General features: G+C 47.7%; 1 protein-coding gene across 1 annotated transcript; it reads left to right on the forward strand.

Moving 5' to 3' along the window:
* The first annotated feature begins 2,099 nt into the window (after window positions 1-2,099).
* On the forward strand, window positions 2,100-8,410 carry LOC124663673 (protein CLT1, chloroplastic-like). The gene is made up of 10 exons (XM_047201345.1): window positions 2,100-2,684; window positions 4,359-4,504; window positions 4,628-4,665; window positions 4,754-4,869; window positions 5,369-5,468; window positions 5,552-5,587; window positions 5,730-5,780; window positions 5,853-5,976; window positions 6,651-6,776; window positions 8,241-8,410. The coding sequence occupies exons 1-10, from the start codon at window positions 2,281-2,283 to the stop codon at window positions 8,408-8,410; spliced, it is 1,311 nt and encodes a 436-aa protein (XP_047057301.1). The 5' UTR covers window positions 2,100-2,280.
* Window positions 8,411-23,143: the final 14,733 nt, after the last annotated feature.

Genomic DNA, 23,143 nt, shown 5'->3' on the forward strand with positions numbered 1-23,143 from the left:
GGAGTGTTCCTCTTGAAGTTGGTTGAGTTGGAGGCTTTGTTCTTCACGTTAAACTTGCCTTTTCCATTGTTCTTATTCTTAGACTTGTGAGATTGGAAGTTCTTCTTCTGTACCACATTGGTACTAGAACCTCCCTCAAAACTACGAACGCGTGTGTCCTTTGCTCTCGCCTTCTCTTCCACATGAAGCGAGCCAATGAGATCCGAAACGGAAAACTCTTGTCTCTTATGTTTCAGAGAAGTAGCAAAGTTCCTCCACGAGGGAGGAAGCTTGGCAATAATGCCGCCGGCCACAAATTTGTCCGGTAAGGTACACTTAAACTGCTCGAGTTCTTTGGCAAGAGACTGAATCTCATGAGCCTGCTCAACCACGGAGCGCTCATCACTCATCCTGTAGTCATAGTATTGCTCCATGACATACAATTCAGTGCCAGCATCCGAGACCCCAAATTTGGCCTCGAGCGCATCCCACGCATCTTTACCATGGTCGAAAGCCATGTACGGGTCAACAATGTTGTCCCCAAGAATCCTGAACAAGGCTGCCTTAAACATGGTGTCGACCTTCTCAAACTTTTCTTGCTCCTCTGCAGAGAGAGGCCCCTCAGGTCTAGCATCTATGGCGCTAAAACAGCCTAGGTTTGTAAACCATAGAACTGCCTTTGTGCGCCACCTCTTGTAATGCATACCATCAAAGAGGGGAGGTCGAGTAGCGGCAGCAACGCTGCTTGAATTGATTTGCCTAAAATCAGGTTTTTGGATTGTTGAATATATAAGCAAATATCCATATGAAATAATCCGTACAAGTAATTGATAAATCATGACTACGAAAATAACAAATAAACTAATCATGCAGACTAGTAAGGTAGATGAACAGATCACATCTAAACAAGATAAACTGATCGCATCTACCACACAAACTAAGAGAAGAAACTCTAACGAAATCGTAAGAGAGACGACAAGATAACATACTTTGCAGCAGAGCATCGTTGTCGCCCATGTTGAGGTTGTCGAAGAAGTCGCCGAGGTCCGGGAAGAAGTTGTCGGTGTGGAGGAACTCGTCGTCCGATGACGACGTCGTGATGCCGTAGTCGCGCCGGAGCGCTCCCCAAAACCCGATTGCCCCTCACCCGTACAGGTTCACGAGAGGCAGGGTTCCGGAGGCCTACTGTCCCGGCAGTCGGTGCACGCCGACGGATGGGATGAGGAAGACGAAGGCGGCGGCGCAATGAACTGGAAACAGGTAGTCGCGTATGCGTCTAGTTTTGACTAGGGTTGGCGTCTGCGCTTATATAGTGCGGTTCGGGAAGGTTGTGGGGCGCAACCCACGTCCGAGTCGGCACAGCCACGATCCAGAAAAACCGGAAGGCAAAACGGCTGAGTAACGCGTCCGTTAATGACTCAAAATTGATTACACAATTAATTTCCCAAACAAAGAAAAAGATAAGCTCGGCTCGGCGAGATTCCCGCAACCCGCGGCGCGGCGCGTCGTGACGAGGCGAGGCGGCGGAGGAGGAGGAGTGTGCGAGGGCTCTCTCTCTTCTCACTCACTTACTAGGACTAGAATAGCCCACCTTATATACCACTCCAACTCTCTCCCAACTCAAGAATGTGGACTAAACTTTAGCCCCCACTAGTGCTGCCACTGATTATTGGAATGAGCCATGTGAGTTTCAGAATTTGATAATGGGCCATGGGCCAAAGCCAAATGTCCCAAAATTCCAGCAGAACAAGTTTAAATAGGAAATGATGTATGGAGCTAAATGAACATGTGACACTTGAGATGTATATTACATCTCAAGTATGAAAGGAAGACCTAGGAAATTAAGACGCTGATCATAATTATGCAAATTTCAGTGTCATTGGTTTTCTGGGATTTTCCTTGTAATGTGTTTGAGCCTAGGCTCCGCGATGTACTGAGTTTCCATTCTAGCAACAGAATCAAACGCGTCGTACACTCGTACCACATCCTCACGTGCAGAATAAAAGTGGACCTGTACGCAAATAACGAAATATTCTAAAACGAGAAGGAAACACGCACGGCAAAAACTACTTGCACTTTTCACCCTCCTCTTTCCTTTCCGACTTTCCACACTCCAATAACCTTGCGGAGGCGTGGAAGCGTGGACCCGCCGCCGCCCCGCTCGCGCGAGCCACCGAAACACACGAAGCCGCCGAAGCAAAAGCAAGCAGAGACCAAGCCAAACAGCGCTACCACCTGCACCAATCTTGCTGCTCACAACCCCACCAACTACATCAGAGCACTGGTTCCCGATTCCCGCCGATGGCGTCGTCGTCGCCGCACGTGTCCACAGCGCGGCAGCCGCTGCGCATCCCCGGGGAGCGCGCCAATGGAGCCGCGGTGGCGGCGGCGGCGCTGGGGCTCCCGCGGAGGGAGGCGCGGGTCGCGCTGCGGGCGCACGCGCGGCGGATCGAGGCCGCGGCGTGGGCGGCGGTGGAGCCGAGGACGAACAGCGGCGGCAGGAGGAGGGGGGAGGCGGCGGTGTGCGCGGCGGCGGGGCAGGTCGCGGGGAGGAGCGCCGGGGTGGGGAGGAGCGCCGGGACGGAGGTGGCTCTCGCCACGGCGGCGGTCGTGGCCATGGGCACCGGGAACCGCGTGCTCTACAAGCTCGCCCTCGTGCCGCTCCGCCAGTACCCCTTCTTCCTCGCGCAGTTCGCCACCTTCGGGTACGCTTCCTATTCTTCTCCTACTACCTCTGCCGCTCCGCTCCGGCCGCCATTGATTGGTGATCGGAGCCGATGCTGATCCAATCGACGGGTCCGCCCTGGTTCCTGTTCGAGCAGCGGAGATTCTCTGTCGCGAATCATTGTTTTCCTCTTCGGCCGTCGCGAGGGCCCGCGTGTCAGGGAGATTATCGGGGCGAGATTTTTTTGGTTGTTACCTGGAGCATGATTATATCTGGACCTGGTTGCTGTACGGTTGTGTGTTTCTTTCTTCACCTGGTGCCTGGTGGAGTGGTGGGTGGTGGCCACATGAGCTGCCCCTTCCTGCGCCCTGATAGTCAAATACTAGTACACAAAAAACCTGGATTCCACGTGCACTGTTTTCCGCATGCGACTTCCTGTCAATTTCTTCTACTCCAAACAGTTGCAATCCCTTGGTAAAAATAAGTACTCACTCACACATGGTATATCACTAGGTACTGAATACAAAGGCGGAAATGCACTTTTGATCTCGGGTGCAGATGCTCACTTTAGCTAAAAACAAATTTTAAATGTTAAATTTTCTTGGAAAAACATTTCGCATGTATATCTCCATGTTCTATACTTCTATGTGCACACAGCACACGTAATGTTTTCTGAAAACCGAAATTTTCTATGTCTCGAGAAATGCCTTATTTTAGCACCAAAATTTGTCCTATTTACATAGGCTGCACAAAAAGTCGAATTTTGCTGAAACTGTTTTATGAGCATGTAGGATGTGGAGATATACATGAGATATTTTATTTTGGATTTTTTAAACATTTTTAAATATGTTTAAAATACATTTCAAATAAAGGGAGCAGATGCACCTGGGAGGAAAAGCGCCGCGTCCATATAAAGGCTCATTTCCTCACCGAGAGGGCGTCCCTGACTCACTGTGTACTGGAAGGCCGACCACTACATAGGAGCGATAGGAAGCCAATCCGTCAAAAGGAAAGGCGAGCAGCCCTTATTGCAATAGCAAAAGGCCTACTTATAGCCCTATTTATACCCTTTCTCAGGAGAATGCCGATAAGGCGCCGAATACAATCCACCTGTGGTGGTGACAGTGGCCAAACCAAACCGAAGATCAGCAGCAAACAAAACAAAACCAAACCAAATAAAGTGTCTTTCACTTGGAGAAAATTGAATCCCTGTAGTTTCTGTTTGGTCAAGTTTAGATAGCCGGTTTCCCTCCTTTCCGAAAAAAAGATACCTGGTTTCGGAGCTTGCAAAATTTGGAAGGATGCACAGAGTCGAAATGCAAGTCTTTTGCTGCTTCTCCTCCATGGGCAGGGGCTGCAGGGCCTAGGGTCCGAAACCGTGACGGTTTCATGTTGGTCTCACGAGAAGGTTTGGGCTGTTTTGATACCGAGCTAGAGAGTAGGATTCATTTGGAAAACGATTACACATTATTCGGAGGGGATTTGCGCATTGTTTCGCATATATGGAGTAATATTTCGTCAAAGCCTCGTCTTGACGAAACCTAATATGCCCTATATAATGGAATGGAGGGAGTGGTTTTTATGTTTTACTCTTTTGACTGGTGGTTCTTGAGCTTGTTTCGCATGGTTGCATCCTCTTCTGAAAATATGACTTCTTCGTATTGAACAATAATAGGACACTGATAACACGGTATGGGTCTCTTACTTTTTGCAGCTATGTTGTTGTCTATTTCTCAATCCTGTATCTTCGATATCAAGCTGGCACTGTTACAGATGAGATGCTTTCTCTACCACAGAAACCTTTTATACTTGTGGGTCTCTTAGAGGCTCTAGCAGCAGCAGCAGGGATGGCTTCCGGAGGTAATTTTTTTTCTCAAAATCAAATACTGCATGTTCCTAATAGACTTTCAGCTCTACATTGTACTTGATGTGTGACATACAAAACTTACTCACAGAATTATCTGCTTGCTTTTTGTTGGATAGCTGTTCTGTCCGGGGCTTCAATACCAATATTGTCACAGGTTGGTGAGTCATCACTATGAATATATGAGGTCTTCATTTTATCATTTGCAATCGCATTTATAAACTTGTCTTACTACTTTCCTGCAGACCTATCTTGTATTTCAGCTTCTTTTGTCTGCTATTTTTCTAAAGAGGCGATATAGAGTTAATGAGATAACAGGATGCTTTCTAGTGACAGTTGGTGTGGTAATAACTGTAGCAAGGTATGTTCATTTCTAATAATTTTACTCTAGCTTTACAAACATAATAAGCAGTTGATTATATTAAACACTTAACTAGTAATATCCAAAAATATGCCTTTTGAATAATTCCCAGATTACAATCATGGAACTTTAGGCAAAAAACTGCCTGATATTTCAGTTTTCCATATTCACTACTGTTCTGTCTTTCATTACAATGCATTGGTGGGAGCAGTGATGGTTTAGACCTTCAAACCCTGTGTTATTAAACTATCAGCTCATTCAAAATCTGTACTTTTGTGGATATTTGTCTAGATATATAAAAATTCAGCCATGTTTTAGAGAAGTTACGGGGTCCATTGACCTCAGAGATTATGTGTGCAATTGTGTCTGGATTGGGGATGATCACATAGGGGCTTATGTAATTTCAAAGGTTGTTTGCAAAGTGGAAGGCTTGTGTATGATTAAGATATTCAGTATCTTAATGCCACTTTGATTAAAAATGAACCTTTGGTATGTATAGTGGATCTGGTGCTGGAGCTTCATTACAAAGTACTGGAATTTTGTGGCCACTTCTGATGATACTATCATTCTTTCTGCAAGCTGCCGATACAGTATTGAAGGTAGCAAGTGTGTTTCTCAGTAACCAATTATTGTGCTTTAGCTACAAATTTTATGTGATAGAACTAAAGTCTAATTGTTGCAGGAGATAATATTTATAGATGCTGCCAAGAATTTGAAGGTATTTCATTTCATCCATAAGTGCAACATTTTTTTTTGGGATCTAGAACTTACTGTTTACAAGCATGCTACTTGTAGCTGCTATCTCTTCATTATTTTGTCAGATACTTGTCTTACACCAATTTGTTTTTGTGTCTTTCTAGGGTGGCTCAGTTGATCTTTTTGTCGTCAACTCATATGGCTCTGCTTATCAAGTATGGTCCTGATGTTTACTACTTCAACTATACAGAATTCATATATCATGATTAATAAACGTATCATTTCAGGCTATTTTTATGTGTCTCCTGTTGCCATTCTTGTCAAAGTTATGGGGTATTCCATTCCATCTACTGCCAACATACATCAGAGATGGTGCAGCCTGCTTTCTGAATATGGGATCATTATCTTCTGGTAATTTCCCCCCAATTATTTTTGGACATTTTTGGGTATCTCTCTTGATCTTTTTGGTGCATGCAATAATTTTGTGATTGGATCCCTGGATCATTTTACTCTATTTGTGGTGTTATTACTTATTAGTGGGATAAGTGCAGATTTATATCAGTAACGTATATCTCTTAATAAATAAATCACTGATGATTGACAACCAGCCATAGAACATTTAGTCCCTGAAGCTCTTATCATTGTATTAGCACTTAATAACCAGTATCATTTGTGTCTCTGATTTCAATGCCCATCCTTCCTGTATGTATTTCTTCATTATTCTGAAAGGGACCACTTTGGATTTTATCTGCCCATAGTTGATTCCATGAACTTCTTAATCACCACAATTAAGGGTGGGCAAAAACGGTTTCATGGTTTCACCTGTTTCAGCTTAGTTCAAAATTTTGTACTAAACTGGAAATGAAATTTAGGTTTGTGAAAAGGAAATGAACACTAGCCAGTTCGAACAGTTTCCCTTCGGTATCATTTTTGCGCACCCCTAACCACAATGATTATTCGTTGTTTAATGATATGACTTTATTTTTATTCTGCTATGTTTCCACTTTTTCTTGTATAAATAATGCAGTCATGTAAGCCTGTTTACATGTTGCACAAGCATCTTATTAAACTTTTGAGTTGTGCAGGTTGTGATGGGGCGCCGCTGCTACCTCTACTATTTGTTTTGGTTAATATGGGATTCAATATATCTTTGCTACATCTACTGAAGATATCTTCTGCTGTTGTATCTTGCCTAGCCTCTACATTCTCAGGTTCACATATTTTTTCTTTGCACCATGGGCCTCTTCCTTTGCTATACTTTACTGAGTTGAATCTAGAAACACGAAAATTAATGTTGAACCCTTACTGAAGCAGTGGTTTTTGTGTTGAGACTTGGAAAGGAGGGCATAGATAAAACATGCCAGCTTGTTTTTTCGACATGGGGGTGTATGGTCACAATAAGGTTTTCAGATTTGAAAGCGGAGTGCCACACAATAAACTGCATAGGACAGTTTTAATCAGTTGTTTAACCATACCAGATAGTAGCATGTGTTTAGTTGATACCTAATGTTCCCACTACTAACATTAGGCAAACTGTGGTTGACAGAAGAAGTGTGACAGACATGGCCACCACAAGTGTGGCAAGATTTGGCAAGAAATTGTGTCTATGACAATGTATACCATATATAACTAACAAAGTGTGGCAATCCACAACTGTCTCAATGAACCAAACACATGCTTAAGGAAATGTGGGATGACTAAGCTTAGGTCTGCCAACCTTGCGCTACAAAACAACCTTTCCAGAGAGGTCAGTTTTAACTGAATTCTCTGTGGCACATGGTGAAGTACAAATGAAAAGAAAAAACTTCGGCATGCTGATTATACGTGGAGATAACATGTTCAGTTTATCTGATGACAGCGGTGTTGTGTTCCAGTTTATCAGTTAGAAATAGAGAAGGATAATAGGATGTTTGGAATTTCATACCTGACTTGCCTACATTCTGTAACTTTGAAGCTTTTGAGGTTTAGAGTTTTTATTTACAAAAACTGGACCACCAGGACGATGCAAACCCTTTATTAAAAGGATGAGTTGTGGAGAAAGCATGATAGGGCCAGAAAGTAGCGCTTGCTAAAGTGTAACAAATAAGAGTATTTCTTATCAAGCGGTTGATGTATGTTCAACCCTCATACGCTCTCCATAAGCCTAGGACAGCACAAAATAAAAAAATCATGTTTGGAATGTGGATGGAGCTTGGCTGTGCTGGCTGACCATGATCCCACATAACTTAGTTGAACCATGGCACTTCAGGACCAAGCTTACCACTATTATCGAGGGAAAAAAGGGGAAAACAAACACAGAGATTTAGCTGTAACTATCTTTCTTTTTTGAAGTAAAGCTGTAACTATCTTTCATCACCATTGTTTGCATACTTTTGATTTGTTTACTACATAAGCGGTATCCACTGTCCTTTCCCAATTGCCAGTCCTTGGCTGGTTTGTGTATGTATCACAATCAGTTTATACATGTGTGTTCCTTTGGCAGACTACCGTACATGCAAACTAGAGATTTTTTCTTCCTCCCCTGCCAATTAATGAAAAGTTTAGTATCGTACTGTTGGATGAAGAGCACCAACAACATTTCTTATCTCATACTTGTTAGAATATATGCAGTAAATTGTAGCCTTCACACTGGGGAGCGAACAACAGTTCACTAATGATGGCCTTTGTTGATGCAGTTCCATTGTCCATCTACGCTTTCACCCTACCACTACCTTACATCGGCGTGGCGTCGACCCTCCCTCCTGGCTTCGTTGCCGGCGCAGTGGTTCTCATCGCCGGCTTACTAATGTACAGCCTTCCGCAGCCGCAAAATTGTGGGAAAACCTTGGACAAGAGGAATGACTAGCTAACATTCATCTCTTCTTCGTATGTTGTACACAACCATGGCTCTTCGCTGGGGCTTGAAAGGTAGAGCAGAAGTTCTCCTGAAAGCCAGTCACTGTTGTATGTTGTATGGTAGTATATCATATATCCAATAAAAGCGAAGAAGTGCCGCATGGATATAGTAGACAGAATAAAGGTCAAGAGCAAGAAATGTACCAGACAGCAAGGCTTTCTCTGTTATTACTGAGCGAAAGCCTGGGATGGAGGATCGTCGCAGTTTTCAGGCGGGAAGAGAACCAGGGAGAAGAGAAGGAGCATCATCACCACAGGAACGAAGAGCAAGAACGCCGGTGGTGGTGGTAGAGGCGGCAGCACCAGTGGCAGGCACAGGAGCATCGCCGCCGCAGCCAACACCAGCATCATCAAGACGCCTTTGCCCATCTGGGCCGTGCTTAGTAGATGTTCATGGTCTTTACGACTCTGTATTTGGTTGGGTTCCTTCAGAAATTGAGGAGTACTGTGTTTGAGGAATTGCTTTGAGAGGGTGAGAGCCTGGGACTGCATCTTTCATTCTGAGATGATTTGCGATTTATATGCACAGCTGCACTTGGTGTGATCGTGGGGGGCCGCTTTTTTCTGGGAGGTCGAGGATGCAAGGTGGGGGCCCCGACCACGACAAGCAATCGCGAGATCGGAGTTGGAGAGGACAGGTTACATGAGGTGGGCCGCCCAGTGCGGCAGTGCCTGCTGCCTGTTCTCCAAACACAAGCGGTAATCCGGTTTCCCGGATGTCAGGATAGCCGGATCATATACATTTCAATATTGGAAACGCCGGATTGTTATTGTCTTCCATCCTCGGTTTCATCTCTTGTAGGTATCGTCTCTGCATTGTTGTATCTCAAATTCGTAATAACTAGTTGATTCTCCGCGCGTTGCTGCGGACATTTGAGATGATTTTCATAAACGCCAAAGCATGAATAACATACGAATATAATGCTCATTTCTATCACATTGCTGCAGGACATTAGTGCAACACATAAAGAGATGTAAAAGGTGTGTTCAAGTTAATCGTTTAATAAAAAAAATAGAATAAGGCCCAATTTAATTAGGGAATATGAATGAAAACAACCTTGAGTAAGCTCCAATAGTTTCATCGCGACATTAAAAAAATTTAAACACAACTTCGTTCATACACTCCCTCAAAGATAAATTGCGTGCATAATTCTGTAGCACAAAGAAACTCCTGATTCAGTGAACCCGTAATTTCATTTCCTGATTTCAAACAGGAACAATGGTACTATTAGTAGAAATGCAACATGCTAAGGGATGAAATTAGTAAATTAAATTAGACTTGATGGGCAAGATAATAATCATTCGTTTAACTTGTTGCCATTTGCAGCGATGACTATTCAGAAGACGTATTCAGCAAAAGGATACATGTGTACAGTATACTTGCGGACCGGCTTCGACCTTCCATGTGATTGATACATGGAAGCCAATCAAGTCTAGCAGCTTCGCATGCAGTTGTCCGATGGTCCGTCGTGCCGTCCGGCCGGGACGTCCGAAAGCATGCTGCCCTTCACTCTTAGAGTGCCCCGATGCAGTTACTACTTAATCTGAATCAGACAAGTTCAGAACAATAAAAAGGAAGCCGGACTGCAGCCCGACCAGCGCCTCACCTTACTTCTCACGCATCGTTGACATTCCTTCAGTCCTTTCCTTTGCGCGCTATGTGCCGGAGGGCAGCCCACGGCCAAGGCGGTGAAGAGCACGGCAGCGACGAGCGGGGTTCCAGGCGGCGACCGCTAGCAGGCGCTGGGCGGCGAAGAGTGTGCCGGCGACGAGTAGGGAGTCTGGCAGGTGCCGGCGACCAGGCGCTGGGTGGCAACGATCGGTAGTATTATGACTTGCAGAACTGTTTCTACTTGCAGCGATGATCTGTACTATTAGCTGGTGTCGGACTGTGCACACTGCACACTCCAATGGCATCGTTGCCTGAGAGCAATCCACCGTGCAAAGGTGCTAGAGAAGCTGTAGTGGAGATGGAAAGCTTACACTGAGGGGAGATTATGTAGGTTGTGTAATGCCTTGGCAACCGTATAGCTTCCAATCAATTAAAATTGGAAGGCAATACGTTTCCAGAAAAATAAAAATACTAAGTGGATTCTGAATACGGTGGTAGTGGGGAGAGAAAGAGGGTCTCTCTCGTCGTTTGGTTTCTTGAAGGATGGCTCCACACTTCATCATGAGGACTGGATAGTTAAACGTGAGCATGTACAAAAATCCAGTGCATGTGCATCTATATTTGATCAACTGGTTATGGTTATTTGAGGTGACGTGGCTTATTGTGGAAGTAGCTTGCAAACATTAAATACATATAGTGGGGATTAACTTTATAGATATTATAGATAACTCAGTGTACGTAGATACGGTGTTTTGGGTAATACGAGAAATTGAGGATCGTCGCAGTTTTTTAGATGCACCTATTAGGAAAAAAATGTCTTTTAAATTAATTTCAAAATGTTTAAAATATTCGAGATAAAACCCCAGTGTACATCTGCCCATTCTATGTTAGTGCTGAGAAGTTTTGCATGTAAAATCATTCTAGGTGATCTATATAAAAAGACAAAAAACAGTCTCGCAAAAACCTATTTTAGAGCACCGATTTTTTTTACACTAACCACAATAAATAACATTTTTTCACAAAATTTGGTGTGCGAACATAGAATGTCTGACGCAATGTTGATCGTTGTTGGCTGACGCAATGCCGTTCCTCCCGCCGATGCCGAAGAAGACTCCCAAGTCCTGATGATGTAGATATATCTCGGGCTAGCTAGTAATCGTGTTCAGGATTTCGTATTTTGCATATGTATGTATTGTCTCCGATGAACTTGTGTGAATTTCTCGCGCCAAATTTAAGAAATCATGTTTGTGGTTCGGGAAAGAGGATCTATTATGCGACGTCAATTTCTGGCGTCAAAACAGCAGATGCAGGTCATCCGCTAGATTTTAGGATTCCGAATGCCGTATATGCTAGAGATGCTCTGATGCAGTAGTTGAGGATCGCACCGCATGTGATCCCATTCGCCCACATCACACATGGACTGTCAACGGTGCCTATATCATGTCATTGTCCCAGTCGACAGTAGTGCACCTATGCAACAGCGCATTAATACACAGGAGGACTCGAGTACTATGATGCAGGAAGATGCAGTGCACTGAATGTGCCTGGGAAGCCACGTTCCCCTCACCTCGTACAACAAGCCCGAGGCCGAGCATGTAACACGGATACAACCACGTTCGTTCTGTCTGTTTGTGCCCGTCAGTTCCTTGGGGTTCCTCTGAATGTGGTTAGGGCGGCGCGACGCATTTTAGCGTCCGCGTGGTGTCTGTTTGCGTCGGCTCTTTTGGTCAAAATCGATCGCGTGTTCGTTTGCGTCGGGGGTGGCTCCAGCGGCACGACGCATATTTTTGGACGAATCATTTTTTTAAAACATGAAACATAATTTACATACTTAAAACATAAAAAAAACCTAAACGCCTACTACTGCTCATCGTCGCTGTGCTGCTCCTCGTCGTTGTCGAGCACGATGAGCTCCGGTATCACCCACGGCCAGTAGCCATCCGGGGGAGCGTACGCCGGGCGCACCGCCGGTCCTCGAGGTGGAGGAGGCTGCGGCTGTGGCGGCGGTGGAGGCGCCCAGGGCTGCGGCTGTGGCGGCGGTTGAGGCGCCTAGGGATAAGGGTGTGGCGGCGGTGGAGGAGGCGCCGCCGAGTCCAGGAGCGCCTGTCGAAGGGCTTCATCCGCCGACAGGCCCGGCGGCATGACGGCGGTGGCGTAGCGAGGCAGCGACGGCTGCACAGGCGCGTCGTACTCGGAGACGAGGACGCCGAGCTTCGCCATCTCGTCGTCCGTCATGTTCTCGGGGAAGTCGAAGTTGCGGCCCTCCGCCATGGCCTGCTGCCATTCGTGGAAGACGACAACGACGTAGTCGTCGCTGTCGTCCTTCACCTCCTCGCTATGGTAAGCGAACACCTCGATGTAGTCGTCGTCGTCGTCGTAGGTGTCGTAGGCTTCGTCGTCGTCGTCCTCGTCGCGGTCGTCGGCGTCGTTGTGCTGCGTCTGCTGACGACGCGTCGGCGCCTGCTGACGACGAGCCGACGGTGCAGGGCCGAAGGGATACACCCTGTCGCCCATGAAGCCAGCCCTTCGTCTTCTATCCGTCTCCGTCGACAGGTACGTACGCCAACTCTGCGAGTCGATGGCGTACGCCGGATCGGCGCGGAGGTCCGCCGACAGGTACCGCCTCCTTCGCTGGATCTCCGCGGTCCGATCAAGCTTACGCGCGGGGACTGGAGGGATGGGCACCCGGCGGCAGCTGAGCCGCCAGCCACCAGGCAGCTGCACGCCGGACCAGGCGTCGTCGCACGGCAACCATTTGCCGTGCATGAGCCTCCCCACCGTGACGGGGAGCGGCACCTTCTTGCTGCCGCTGCCGGAGGCCTCGAAGTCGTTCTTCTTCCCCATGGCGCTGCGGCGGTGGTGGTGCGAGTGGAGGTGTGGGCGAAGGAGCGATGCGGCCGGTGGACTTTTAAGGGCGGCCGCGCACGGGATACTATGCCATTGAAGGCGACGCAGAAGCCCAGCCGCCGCCCGTCAGTGCGCGCGCAGAACAGGCAGCCGCGCCACTGATGACGAAGGCTGCGGCGCAGACGCGGAAGCGCTGACCGCCGAAGCGGTGCCCTCGATGCAGGCTCGCTGCCAGGCGGGTCCGGTTGCGCCAGGTTTGCGTCTCCGCGGACGGCCCGGTTACTTTGCGTCGCGCCGCTGGAGAGGATGCCAGACGTATTTTCGGTCAAAACGGACCCAAACGATCACTCAGCGTCTGTTTACGTCGCGGCGTTGGAGATGCCCTTACTAACAACAAGCACTCTATCCTCTGCACCGCCGCTGATGGAGATTGGCGTGGAGCAGAGCCTACCTCGTCACCGCAACACTAATTGAGGTCGCCGTGCGACACGTTCCGGAAACCAGAGGCAAGATGCTTGCCTAGGAAGTGGCAGTGGCAGTCCCCTGCTCTGAAACGGTGCGTGCCTGATGCCTCGTGTCTGTCTCCGACAACACTCTCTTGCTACATGACCAGCAGCTCCTACTCCATACCCAAGCCGGAGCGTGTATTCAAGCTCTGACCCAAGCACAACAACTATTGGTTCAAGCAGTTTAGAGTGCAGAGCACAACCTAGCACCGAATGGTGTGCTGTTTCGCGAAATCGAAGCTTTAGCTTTTCCAAAACTTTTCAATTTCGTATTATCCAAGGGCGTGTAATAAAGTAGATGATGCTTTGGCGAGCGATGGCGCGAATATGGTCCTTGTCTCCTTGAACACCAAGCCATTTGGCGTCCTACTTTGGCCCATGTCTTGGTTACCGAGTGATTCTGTGGCACCGTATAGTTAATGGAAAGTCCTAGTATTTCCAGTTAAAAAAAAACATGTTGAACTCTTCCAAGATCAGCTAGCCTATTCGGCTCGGTGTGTAGTGTTGTTGAAACACCAGGCGTTCCAAAGCTTCCGTAGGGCATAGCAGCCGCTGCAGACAAGTGCGTCGAACCATTTCCTCTACTTGCGTGGGGATCTTCCTCGTTTTGCCAGCCACCACTCCTCAAGGGTGCTTGTGGGCCGATCCCCTAAGGCCGGTCGACATGTGCTAAAGTTCTCTGATCACCACACATTGTACCAGGATATGTTCTGCCGTGTCTTCTTCCTATAGGTAGACGAAGCAAGGCGTAGTATTATCTTACTTGCCGTGCCTGACCCGTCGATCAGAGGTCCAGATCATATGCTGCACCACGGGCCACATGAACATTTTAGCCTTTGGAAGTTGCTCCGTTCTTACAAGTGGCTTGGCTCATCTGAAACCTCATGATTCCCTGCGAGAGCAATGCGTAAGTTGAGCTTTCTGTATAGGCCCCGGGACGATGGCCATCTGCATGCTTTGGTCCCTCTCCACAACCGTGATCGCCAGCTATATAGCTTTAGACATTCCCGGACCAGGGCCTGTCCCGGACACCATGCTGAGCTAAATTTCCATGAATATCCAGTAGCCAGTTGTTGTCCACCAAGGTCCAAGGCTTGCGCTACTGATCTTGATCAGTTCCGCACTCGTTTGCTGATTGTGAGCGACAGTCCAGGTGCAAAGTCAGCCGCAGCCTTCAGGATGAAGTGGGCATGTCTGCAGAGCTCCCGCAATGTTCCGCCATGCCCGCAAAATGATTATGCACAATAAGTGGTATCGTGCCAAATAAAATCAAGCGGGCTTTGCGGGAAATGCAGGACTAGCTGGACTGCCCACTTCAGCTGACGCAAAGTTTTGGCCACTTCATGTACTTCAGCTGCTGTACCCTTCAGACATGTAGAAGTTTGCAGGCAATTCTATCTTTGTACAGAATAAGAGATTAAAGGACATTCTTGTACCAAGCTCTTACAAGAGTGTTAGGCTCGCAAGTAGATTCTCGCTCGAAATCACAGTATACAACCAGCTGTTGGATCCAGGATTAGTTTCGAATTTAAATTACAATCGAGAGAACCAGGGGAAAACTAAACGACAAGAGCTGAAGCCTCCATCTATTCGCAACCTCATTACATCTGTCGACATTCTTCTTACAGGCCGGAGCCAATCCCCCTGTGATAGCTCACTTGCGGGATAACGTGTCCTGGCTTTGCGATCTCTCTTCTCTCTTTGCCACTGCTCGTGGGCCTTAGTTGTCAGTAGCCGTGGTACCAAATAGTCAGGTGTTTGGGAAACAATACGTGGGCCATCAAGGCGATGCAGAACTTGTCCACAAAGCCTTCATATGGATTGCAGGTTGTCCGTGATGCCACCAAGCTTTTTTGGATTCTGAAGTACCTGAAGAGAGATGACTATCAAGCAGCGCACCGTGTCTTGCTAGATTAGCCGTCAAGGCCAGTCAAACAAGTCATCAGTGTACTGTTGGTACCGCGACTGCGAAGGCCGGGTCTTTCTTCAGGGACCGGGTGCATCCACATTCCAGAGACATCCGCTGCAGCCTGCTGACTGCTGAGTGCTGACTGAGGGCTTCGCTTCAGACCAAACAAACAGTTTTCGTGCAAATTATTATGCACCGTACAGAACCTTGTTGACCCAGCATTTTCCAAGTCTTTGCTTAATTTCCCAGGAAGCACCTATTCATACGCTTTTCAGGGGCGTTTGGGAAAATTCAAAAGCTGCTTTTGGGTCTTCTCGTATTTTTTCCACAGAGAGATTATTCCGGTTCAATCATGAACTGACAATTAAGTCTTGCTTCAGTACAAACATGTCAACAAATTTTCCATGCACGCGACGTTGACAAGAGTGACTCGTGTATGCACTCTTTATCATTAAATAATATCCTCCAGAGGATCTTCCTCCCAGCTAGCCGATGGCCATGGTTATCCTCCCCTTCTTCCTCCTGCTCCTCCTGCCTCTCGCCGCTGCCGAGCCCCTAAGAGCGCAATTCTGCGGACATAGCGGCAACTACACATCAAACAGCACGTACCAAGCCAACCTCAGGCTCCTCTCATCCACCCTCCCCAAGAAGGCCGCATCCAACATCACCCTCTTTGCCACTGACACTGTAGGCGATGCTCCGGACACCATCTTCGCCCTCACACTCTGCCGCGGGGACATGAATGCCTCCACCTGTGAGGGCTGCGTGGCTACCGCCTTAGCGGACGGGCCGCGTCTCTGCCCGTACTATAAGGATGTTACCATGTTCTACGTGTAAAATCGATAATCTGATCAGGTAGTATATTCTTTGGGACTACTCGGATACACACGAGCTCCCTATTGATTCATATATATAGGAGGTACAGGCGGTGCTAGGCATACAACGTATTTGACTAGGACTAGATATCTAAACGTGTCACATACGATCACGTTTCCTAACACCCTCCCTTAATCACAACTTAGACAAGTTGAGATTATGCTTGAAGTCTTCAAATGCTACACAAGGAACCACAAAGAGGGTAGTGGGAACATAGTAAGTATAATATACTTCTAGTTAAGGTATCAAAGCATGGCTAGTGCCTACAATACCATTTATAAGTTGAACAATAAAATTTAAATTTTGATATAATACTTTTGCTTCTAACTCATTTCAGTGGTTATATGTCTCCGGAGTATGCATCTGAAGGCATATACTCAATCAAATCTGACGTTTTCAGCTTTGGTGTGTTACTTCTTGAGATCCTTAGCGGAAAAAGGAATTCTGGTTTCCATCAATACGGAGACTTTCTTAACCTCCTTGGATATGTGAGTATTTTCTGAACTCCCACATGCGCGTGTATTATTTTGTAGACTGATGAAATTTTGTCACGAAGATGTTTTTTGGCTTTCTGCAGTCATGGCAGCTCTGGGAAGGTGGAATATGGATTGAGCTTCTAGAATCATCAATTTCCAAGGAGATCCATATAACCGAGGCTAAGAGGCACATTAACATCGCACTGATGTGTGTACAGGAGAATGCAGATGATCTACCCACCATGTCAGAAGTTGTTGCAATGTTAAGCAGCGAGAGTGTTGTTCTTCCAGAGCCTAATCACCCTGCCTACTTTAACCTAAGGGTATCTAAGGTACATGAATCGGCTAGTGTTGTTGTTCCATGCAGTAACAATGATGTAACCATCACAGCAGAGCCAGATGGCAGATAGTTGCTGACTTTGCCTCAGTTGTTAATACAAGAACTAGCAATCAGACTCATGGGAGCTGCACAACATTTGAAACAAGAATATACATGTTTTAACTACTGTATCATACTACTTTTCTCGTAATAGTTGTACAATAGTTCAATTCGAAGGAAGATAAATAGATGCACACATACCAAATAACCTAATTGAGAGGCACTCAGTCAAGTGGTTGAAACAATTAGCATAGAGCCGTTTCAAAAAATAAACAATTAGCATGGAGCAGGCATCCTCCATTCAGACATCCTTCCAGTAGTCCACCTTTGTTGCATGACGTCCTGCTGCTTTGCCATCCTCTGCAACTCCTTCGCCACCTCCACGTCCCTCCCGGAATCAAAGTACAAAAAGTCGATTTCTAGTGTGGCTTCCGTGTCATCAAGGCCGCCTTGAGTAATGTCGCTCGAGAAGTAGCTGTTGGAATGATCCGGATAAACGATCTTACGTGCAGAATTCGGGCCATAATAGCAACGACCTATTGGCAGGACAAAATTAATCAGCACAAACAAAATCTACATTTTAAAGAAATATATCATGTAACGCTTAAGCAGTAGCTTACCCATATCATACGGTTGGGGCAGAGGGCAACAGATGGATGTCTTGGACAGATTTTGATACCCTCCCCGAAAAAATTCGGCGTAAAAGAGCGTGTTCCTGACGGTCGATTTGGTGGCCGCCATGAAATTGACGTGGTAGCATTGATCGTAGGGAGGCTGACCAGCTAAGGCCACACCGCATATGAAATCCAGACCATATTTCGGTTCGGAAGGATGGCTACGGGCATATTCCTGCAGCAGTTGTTCGATCTTGCCGCGGATGAAGCGTTGCTCGTGATCATAGGATTCCCTCTTACTTGCCAGAATGCTCAAGGCCGTGTTGCCGAGTTTTGGAGGACTTGACTGCCATGGCATCGTCGTCGCCAAGGTTACATCTCTGAGGATGCTGTATATCTGGGTCAAAGACTCCTGGGACAGCGGAGCGTTGTTGGCGGTGGCACTCATCATCAACGACCGGAGCCGGTCCAACTTCGTCGGTGCCAAGGATGCGAAAAATGCTCCCATGGAATACGCTTGAGGGTGCTTACCGGCGGTGGCGGCAGCGGCGAAAGGGTTGGGAGAGCTCCCATCTTGGTGCAAATGTGCCTGGAGTATGACAGAGAGGTCGCACTGCCTGTAGCAGAGGTACTTGAGGATCTCGTGCAGCGGCAGCTTCTGGCCGGAGATGGCGTGGAGGAGGGCAACGAGGCCGCGTAGCGAGCGGGACACAGCTCGGAGCATGGTGAGCGCGTCGGTGATGTCATACACCTGCTTGCGGCGGTCGGCGTCGGGGAGCGGGAAGTTGGCATCGTACCAGAGGGCGCTGAGAACAATGTTGGAGACGGGGTCCATGGGCCCGTAGCAATTGCCGGCAAGGAAGACACCGCGGACGTGGTTGCGCGCGGCGTGGCTGGGCAGCATGGCGAGCGCCCTGAGGTAGAAGCCATGGACGGCGCCGTAGAGTGACATCTCGAGTGACCGGACGTACGGGCACGCGGCTTCATCGGCGTCCAAAGACCGGACGGACGCGCACCGGGAGTCTTGCGGCGGGCACAACGTGGTGGCGACATCCGTGGAGTTCATGTCTTGAGGACGCCGGAGGGAGGCGATGTGGTCGCCCGCTCGTTGGACGATGGTTACGGTGGTGTAGGCGATCCTGCCATGTCCGAGGTCTGCGGAGGTCGTAGTACGCTCGACTACACGTCCTACGCCTTCTTCAAGTATCAGCGACGGCGACATGGTCGTCGTAGCGGAGATGTCGTCTTTGTAGCGGAGAACGTAGAGGATGGTCTTGGCGTCGTGGACGGTGAGCCTATTACTGCCGCCTTCGTTTCGCAGAACGGGAGCGAGCATCTCGAGGCGCTCCCTGGGTAGCCATGACGTCGCGAGCGAAACGAGGTGGTCCGGCCAAGGGTAGTTAACGTGCTTGGCGGCGAGCTGGAGGGAGATCCGGGTCCTGCCGGAGAGAGGGTCGGGGGCCGCTGGCCGGGCGGCGTAGAGCTCGTGCTCGACGAGGAGGACGGCCGTGGCGAGATCGGCGCGCGCACAGATGAGGTACCGCCCAGCCTGCTCCTGCGTGATCAGGCCGAAGTAGGCGCGCATGAACTCGAGGAGGCCCAGGCTGGACCTCCACGCTACGTCGCGCCATGAATCCCTGCTTCTCTCGCCGCGGCGGCCCGACGACGGCACTCTCAAGCTGTTGTTACCAGAAGTGGTCGGCGTGCTAGGGTTTGTCTCGAATCCGTCTGGAAGGAAGGAGAGGGAGTTGAGGACGATGTTGGTGACGGGGTCGAGGAGGCCGAGGGAGAGGCCGCCTTGGTCGACGAGCTTGCCTAGGTCCACTTCTGCCGGCACGTCGTCGACGGGCAGCCGCCGGAACGCCTCCTCGTAGAGGTCGATGAGAAGGTCGTGGAGAGTCTTGGCCGTGGCGGTTGAGATCGTGTTGTCACCGGCGTGTCCGTTCGCGGTGAAGCACGAGATCTGCCCCCTCGTGGGGTCGTAGGGCTGGAGCATCGGCGGCGGCATCTGCATCAGATCGATCGATCGTCAACTTCTCTTTCTCGAGAACGCTCCGTATTTATTTTCTTTTCACGCTCAAATTTACCGACTACGAATCCGGAAGTCTCAGGGAGTGGGTTCCGAATTCCGATGGGCATAGGTACTGGACTCGTTCGGATGGGCCAGCAGTGCAGGATAGGTTCCTTTCTCTACACGTTGGACTGGGCTTACCCAGAAAAACACGTTGGGCTGGGCTCTCTCTGGATGGCAAGTGCTTTGATGGATCTCCATAACGGATTCTGTTTCAAACTTTCAGGAAATTCGCGCCCCACATTAATTAAGAATTTCAAAATTCCGAGACAGCCGCAAACAACATAACTCCACGCCGGCGCCTCCAGAGAAAGAGCTCTAGTCGCCTCCACTTCTGCCTCCTCCACAGATCGGTTCCCCCTCCGCCGGCCGGCTTCGCTGGCATTGGGAGGAGTGGAGAACCCGATCTATGCGGGGAGTTTTTCAATAAAAGTAGTCTTTTCAGTAGTCTATGTTAGGGTTTTGGTCGCTGTTTTCTTGTTGGTTTCCCCGCAATGGAGATGGCATCGTCTGCAATAAGTGATCTTCAGTCTTTCGTTCGACGACGAGATCTCCTTCCCGACGTAAATGGTGGTGTTGAAAGATTACAATTATCTAGGTATGGGTGTTCAGATCTTACTTCGCCAGATCGATCTTGGATCTTTTCTCATGGTTGCCGCGAGGAGGATTATCCTCGCAGTTTTTGTCCCGGTTGCTACGTCCTCGACAATGGTGATTCATACTCTCGGCTCTCCATCAACGTCGACAAGGCAGATCGGTTTTTATTCCCTGACATACTGGTGTTGGTACTCTTGCCGATGTTGATTGACTACTTTAATGGTTGCGCGCGTGTACGCAGCCTTGGCATTGCGGCTCAAATTAAAATTATGGGAGAACTTTCGTTGGTATTTACAGGTCTATGGTTTGTTATCTATCTTTGGCTGCCTTCAGGAAAGTACAAGATTATGTCTTGAAAGAAGAAAGAGTTTGAAGACCTCGAAGATTTGCTAGTATCTTTTAGATTTTATTTTGTAATCGCTGGAGACAGCTCGTGTATCTCTAACATGTACTATTTGTTATTATGAATATATGTGGTATTGATTGTAAAAAAAAATCTAAATTCTAAAAAAGAATATTGAACTTTTAGAAAATTTAAATTTATAAGGTTTTGAAATTAGTGAACATGATCACGACTTTTACCGAATAGATTGTTTTTTGGAAATTACACTGTAGACAAAAGGAAAACATGCTCATGCTTTTCTAATTAAATCATTGGTTGTAAAAAATAATCACATTTTGTTCCATTTAATTAAGACCTGCATGGGCTCTAATAGTGCACATGCTTTCTAAATGCCTGCCTCATCCTCCATATGAAATCATTTCATGTATTTTCGCATGGCGGTTCCTCGATCTACTCCATGTGATTGTAGCTTCCTCACCTCAGTGACACAACATTGTTCGAGGATGTGGCATGAGTGTGGCTATATGCGGTGCCGATGAAAGCATCGTGATTGAGGTCATGGTTGTTTGTGGCGCTAACGCATGTGCCATGGTTGTGGACATGGAGTCTTGGACAAAGAGTGCCGACCTCTTCTCGAGTGCGACCTTCGCTACTTTGGTCAGATAAGCTACTTAGTTCCATTAGTTAAAAATTAACATGTTTTTATAGATGTTACTTCCTCTCTTCCCTAATATAAGATATTTTTGTTAAAATTAAATTAGCTATCCAAAAGATCTTGTACTGTGAAACAGAGGGAGTGTATGCTTATCCGATGTTATTAGCTATTAGGTTTTCTCATTATGTGCGAATTCGGTCCAGGATGTACTTTATATTCTTAAGGAACCTATATATGGATATATCTATATCTCCCAATGATTTCACTCCTATAACTATTATTCCTACTAGTAAATTCTACGTGTTTTCACTTGAGTTGCAGGATGAGCGTAGGACAATGCTAACAAATCACGACATTTATATATGCATGGAGTGTAAGCACTAGTAGGAAAACCATTATAGGTAGAAATGGCATATGTGGCGCACCTAAAAAATATGCTCCACAAAAATTATTTCTGTGGCGCACCAAAAATATGCGCCACGGAAATTTGTAATTTCTGTGGCGCACGTAGGACTGGTGCGCCACAGAATTTCGACTTTCTGTGGCGCACGTGGACGGATGTGCCACAGAATCTTCATGGGGCCGCGAGGTCCAACACTGCACATGGGCGAAGGGAATTCTATGGCGCATCTGCCACATACGCCACAAAATGTCAAAATTCTGTGGCGCATACTTCTGTGGCGCACCAAAAATATGTGCCACATAATTCTGAAGGATTCTTTCTCCCCATGCAACTCCACCCCCCCTCCCCCGTGGATCACCTTTTTTAGCATTGTAAAATAAGAAAGAAATAGATAGAAATTTCAAAAAATAAAATCCTTCGAGATTCCCATATAATATGTCATCTAGCACCACTGAAAATTAACAAACATGAATTTCGACTTTTTTTTCAAAATTGCGTTGCAAAATCATTAAACTGGTTTTCTGGTCGCGTACGAACTCGAAAAAAAACGCACAATATATCAAAATGTTCCCACAAAAATTCTTAGAATCGCCAAATTCGAAAAGAGTAAAAAGTTACGGCCAGTTAAAGATTTTTTCCTGCAAACTAGAAAAATTGAAAAAAAAAATCTGTGCCACATCTTGTGCCCCATGCGCCACAGAAGTTTTGTCTGGAAATTTGAAATTCGGAAGCGCCAATCTCCTCCTCTACTTCTCCTACTCCAGCACTTCTCCTCTCACTTCTCCATCTTCACACTTCTCCTCCTCCACCACCACCACCACCACCACCACCACCACCACCACCTCCTCCCTTCTTCTCCACCACCACCACCTCCTCCTCCATTCTTCTCCGGCGACCACCACCACCTTCTCTTTCCTCCGGCGACCTCCGACGACCACCAACACCACCACCACCTCCGGCGACCACGAACACCACCACCACCTCCGCCGACCACCAACACCACCACCATCACCACCACCACCTCCTCCTCCTCCGGCCACCACCATCACCAACACCACCACCACCACCTCCTCCTCCTCCTCCGGCCAACACCACCACCACCACCACCACCATCCTCCTCCTCCTCCTCCTCCACCACCACCACCACCACCACCACCTCCATCACCACCACCACCTCCGGCCGGCCTCCTCCTCCTCCTCCACCCACTCCACCCCACTCACCTCCCGGCGAGATTCGAAAAACCGGCGAAATTCCGGCGGCCCCAGATCTAGATCTAGATCTGGCCGCCATTTTTTATAAAAAAATTCAAAAAAAATTCTGTGGCGCATATTGGCATGGTGCGCCACAGAAGTTTTCAAAAAAATTCTGTGGCGCATATTGACCTGGTGCGCCAC

This window comes from Lolium rigidum, chromosome 6 (genome assembly GCF_022539505.1).
Source record: "Lolium rigidum isolate FL_2022 chromosome 6, APGP_CSIRO_Lrig_0.1, whole genome shotgun sequence".
Lineage (NCBI taxonomy): Eukaryota > Viridiplantae > Streptophyta > Magnoliopsida > Poales > Poaceae > Lolium > Lolium rigidum.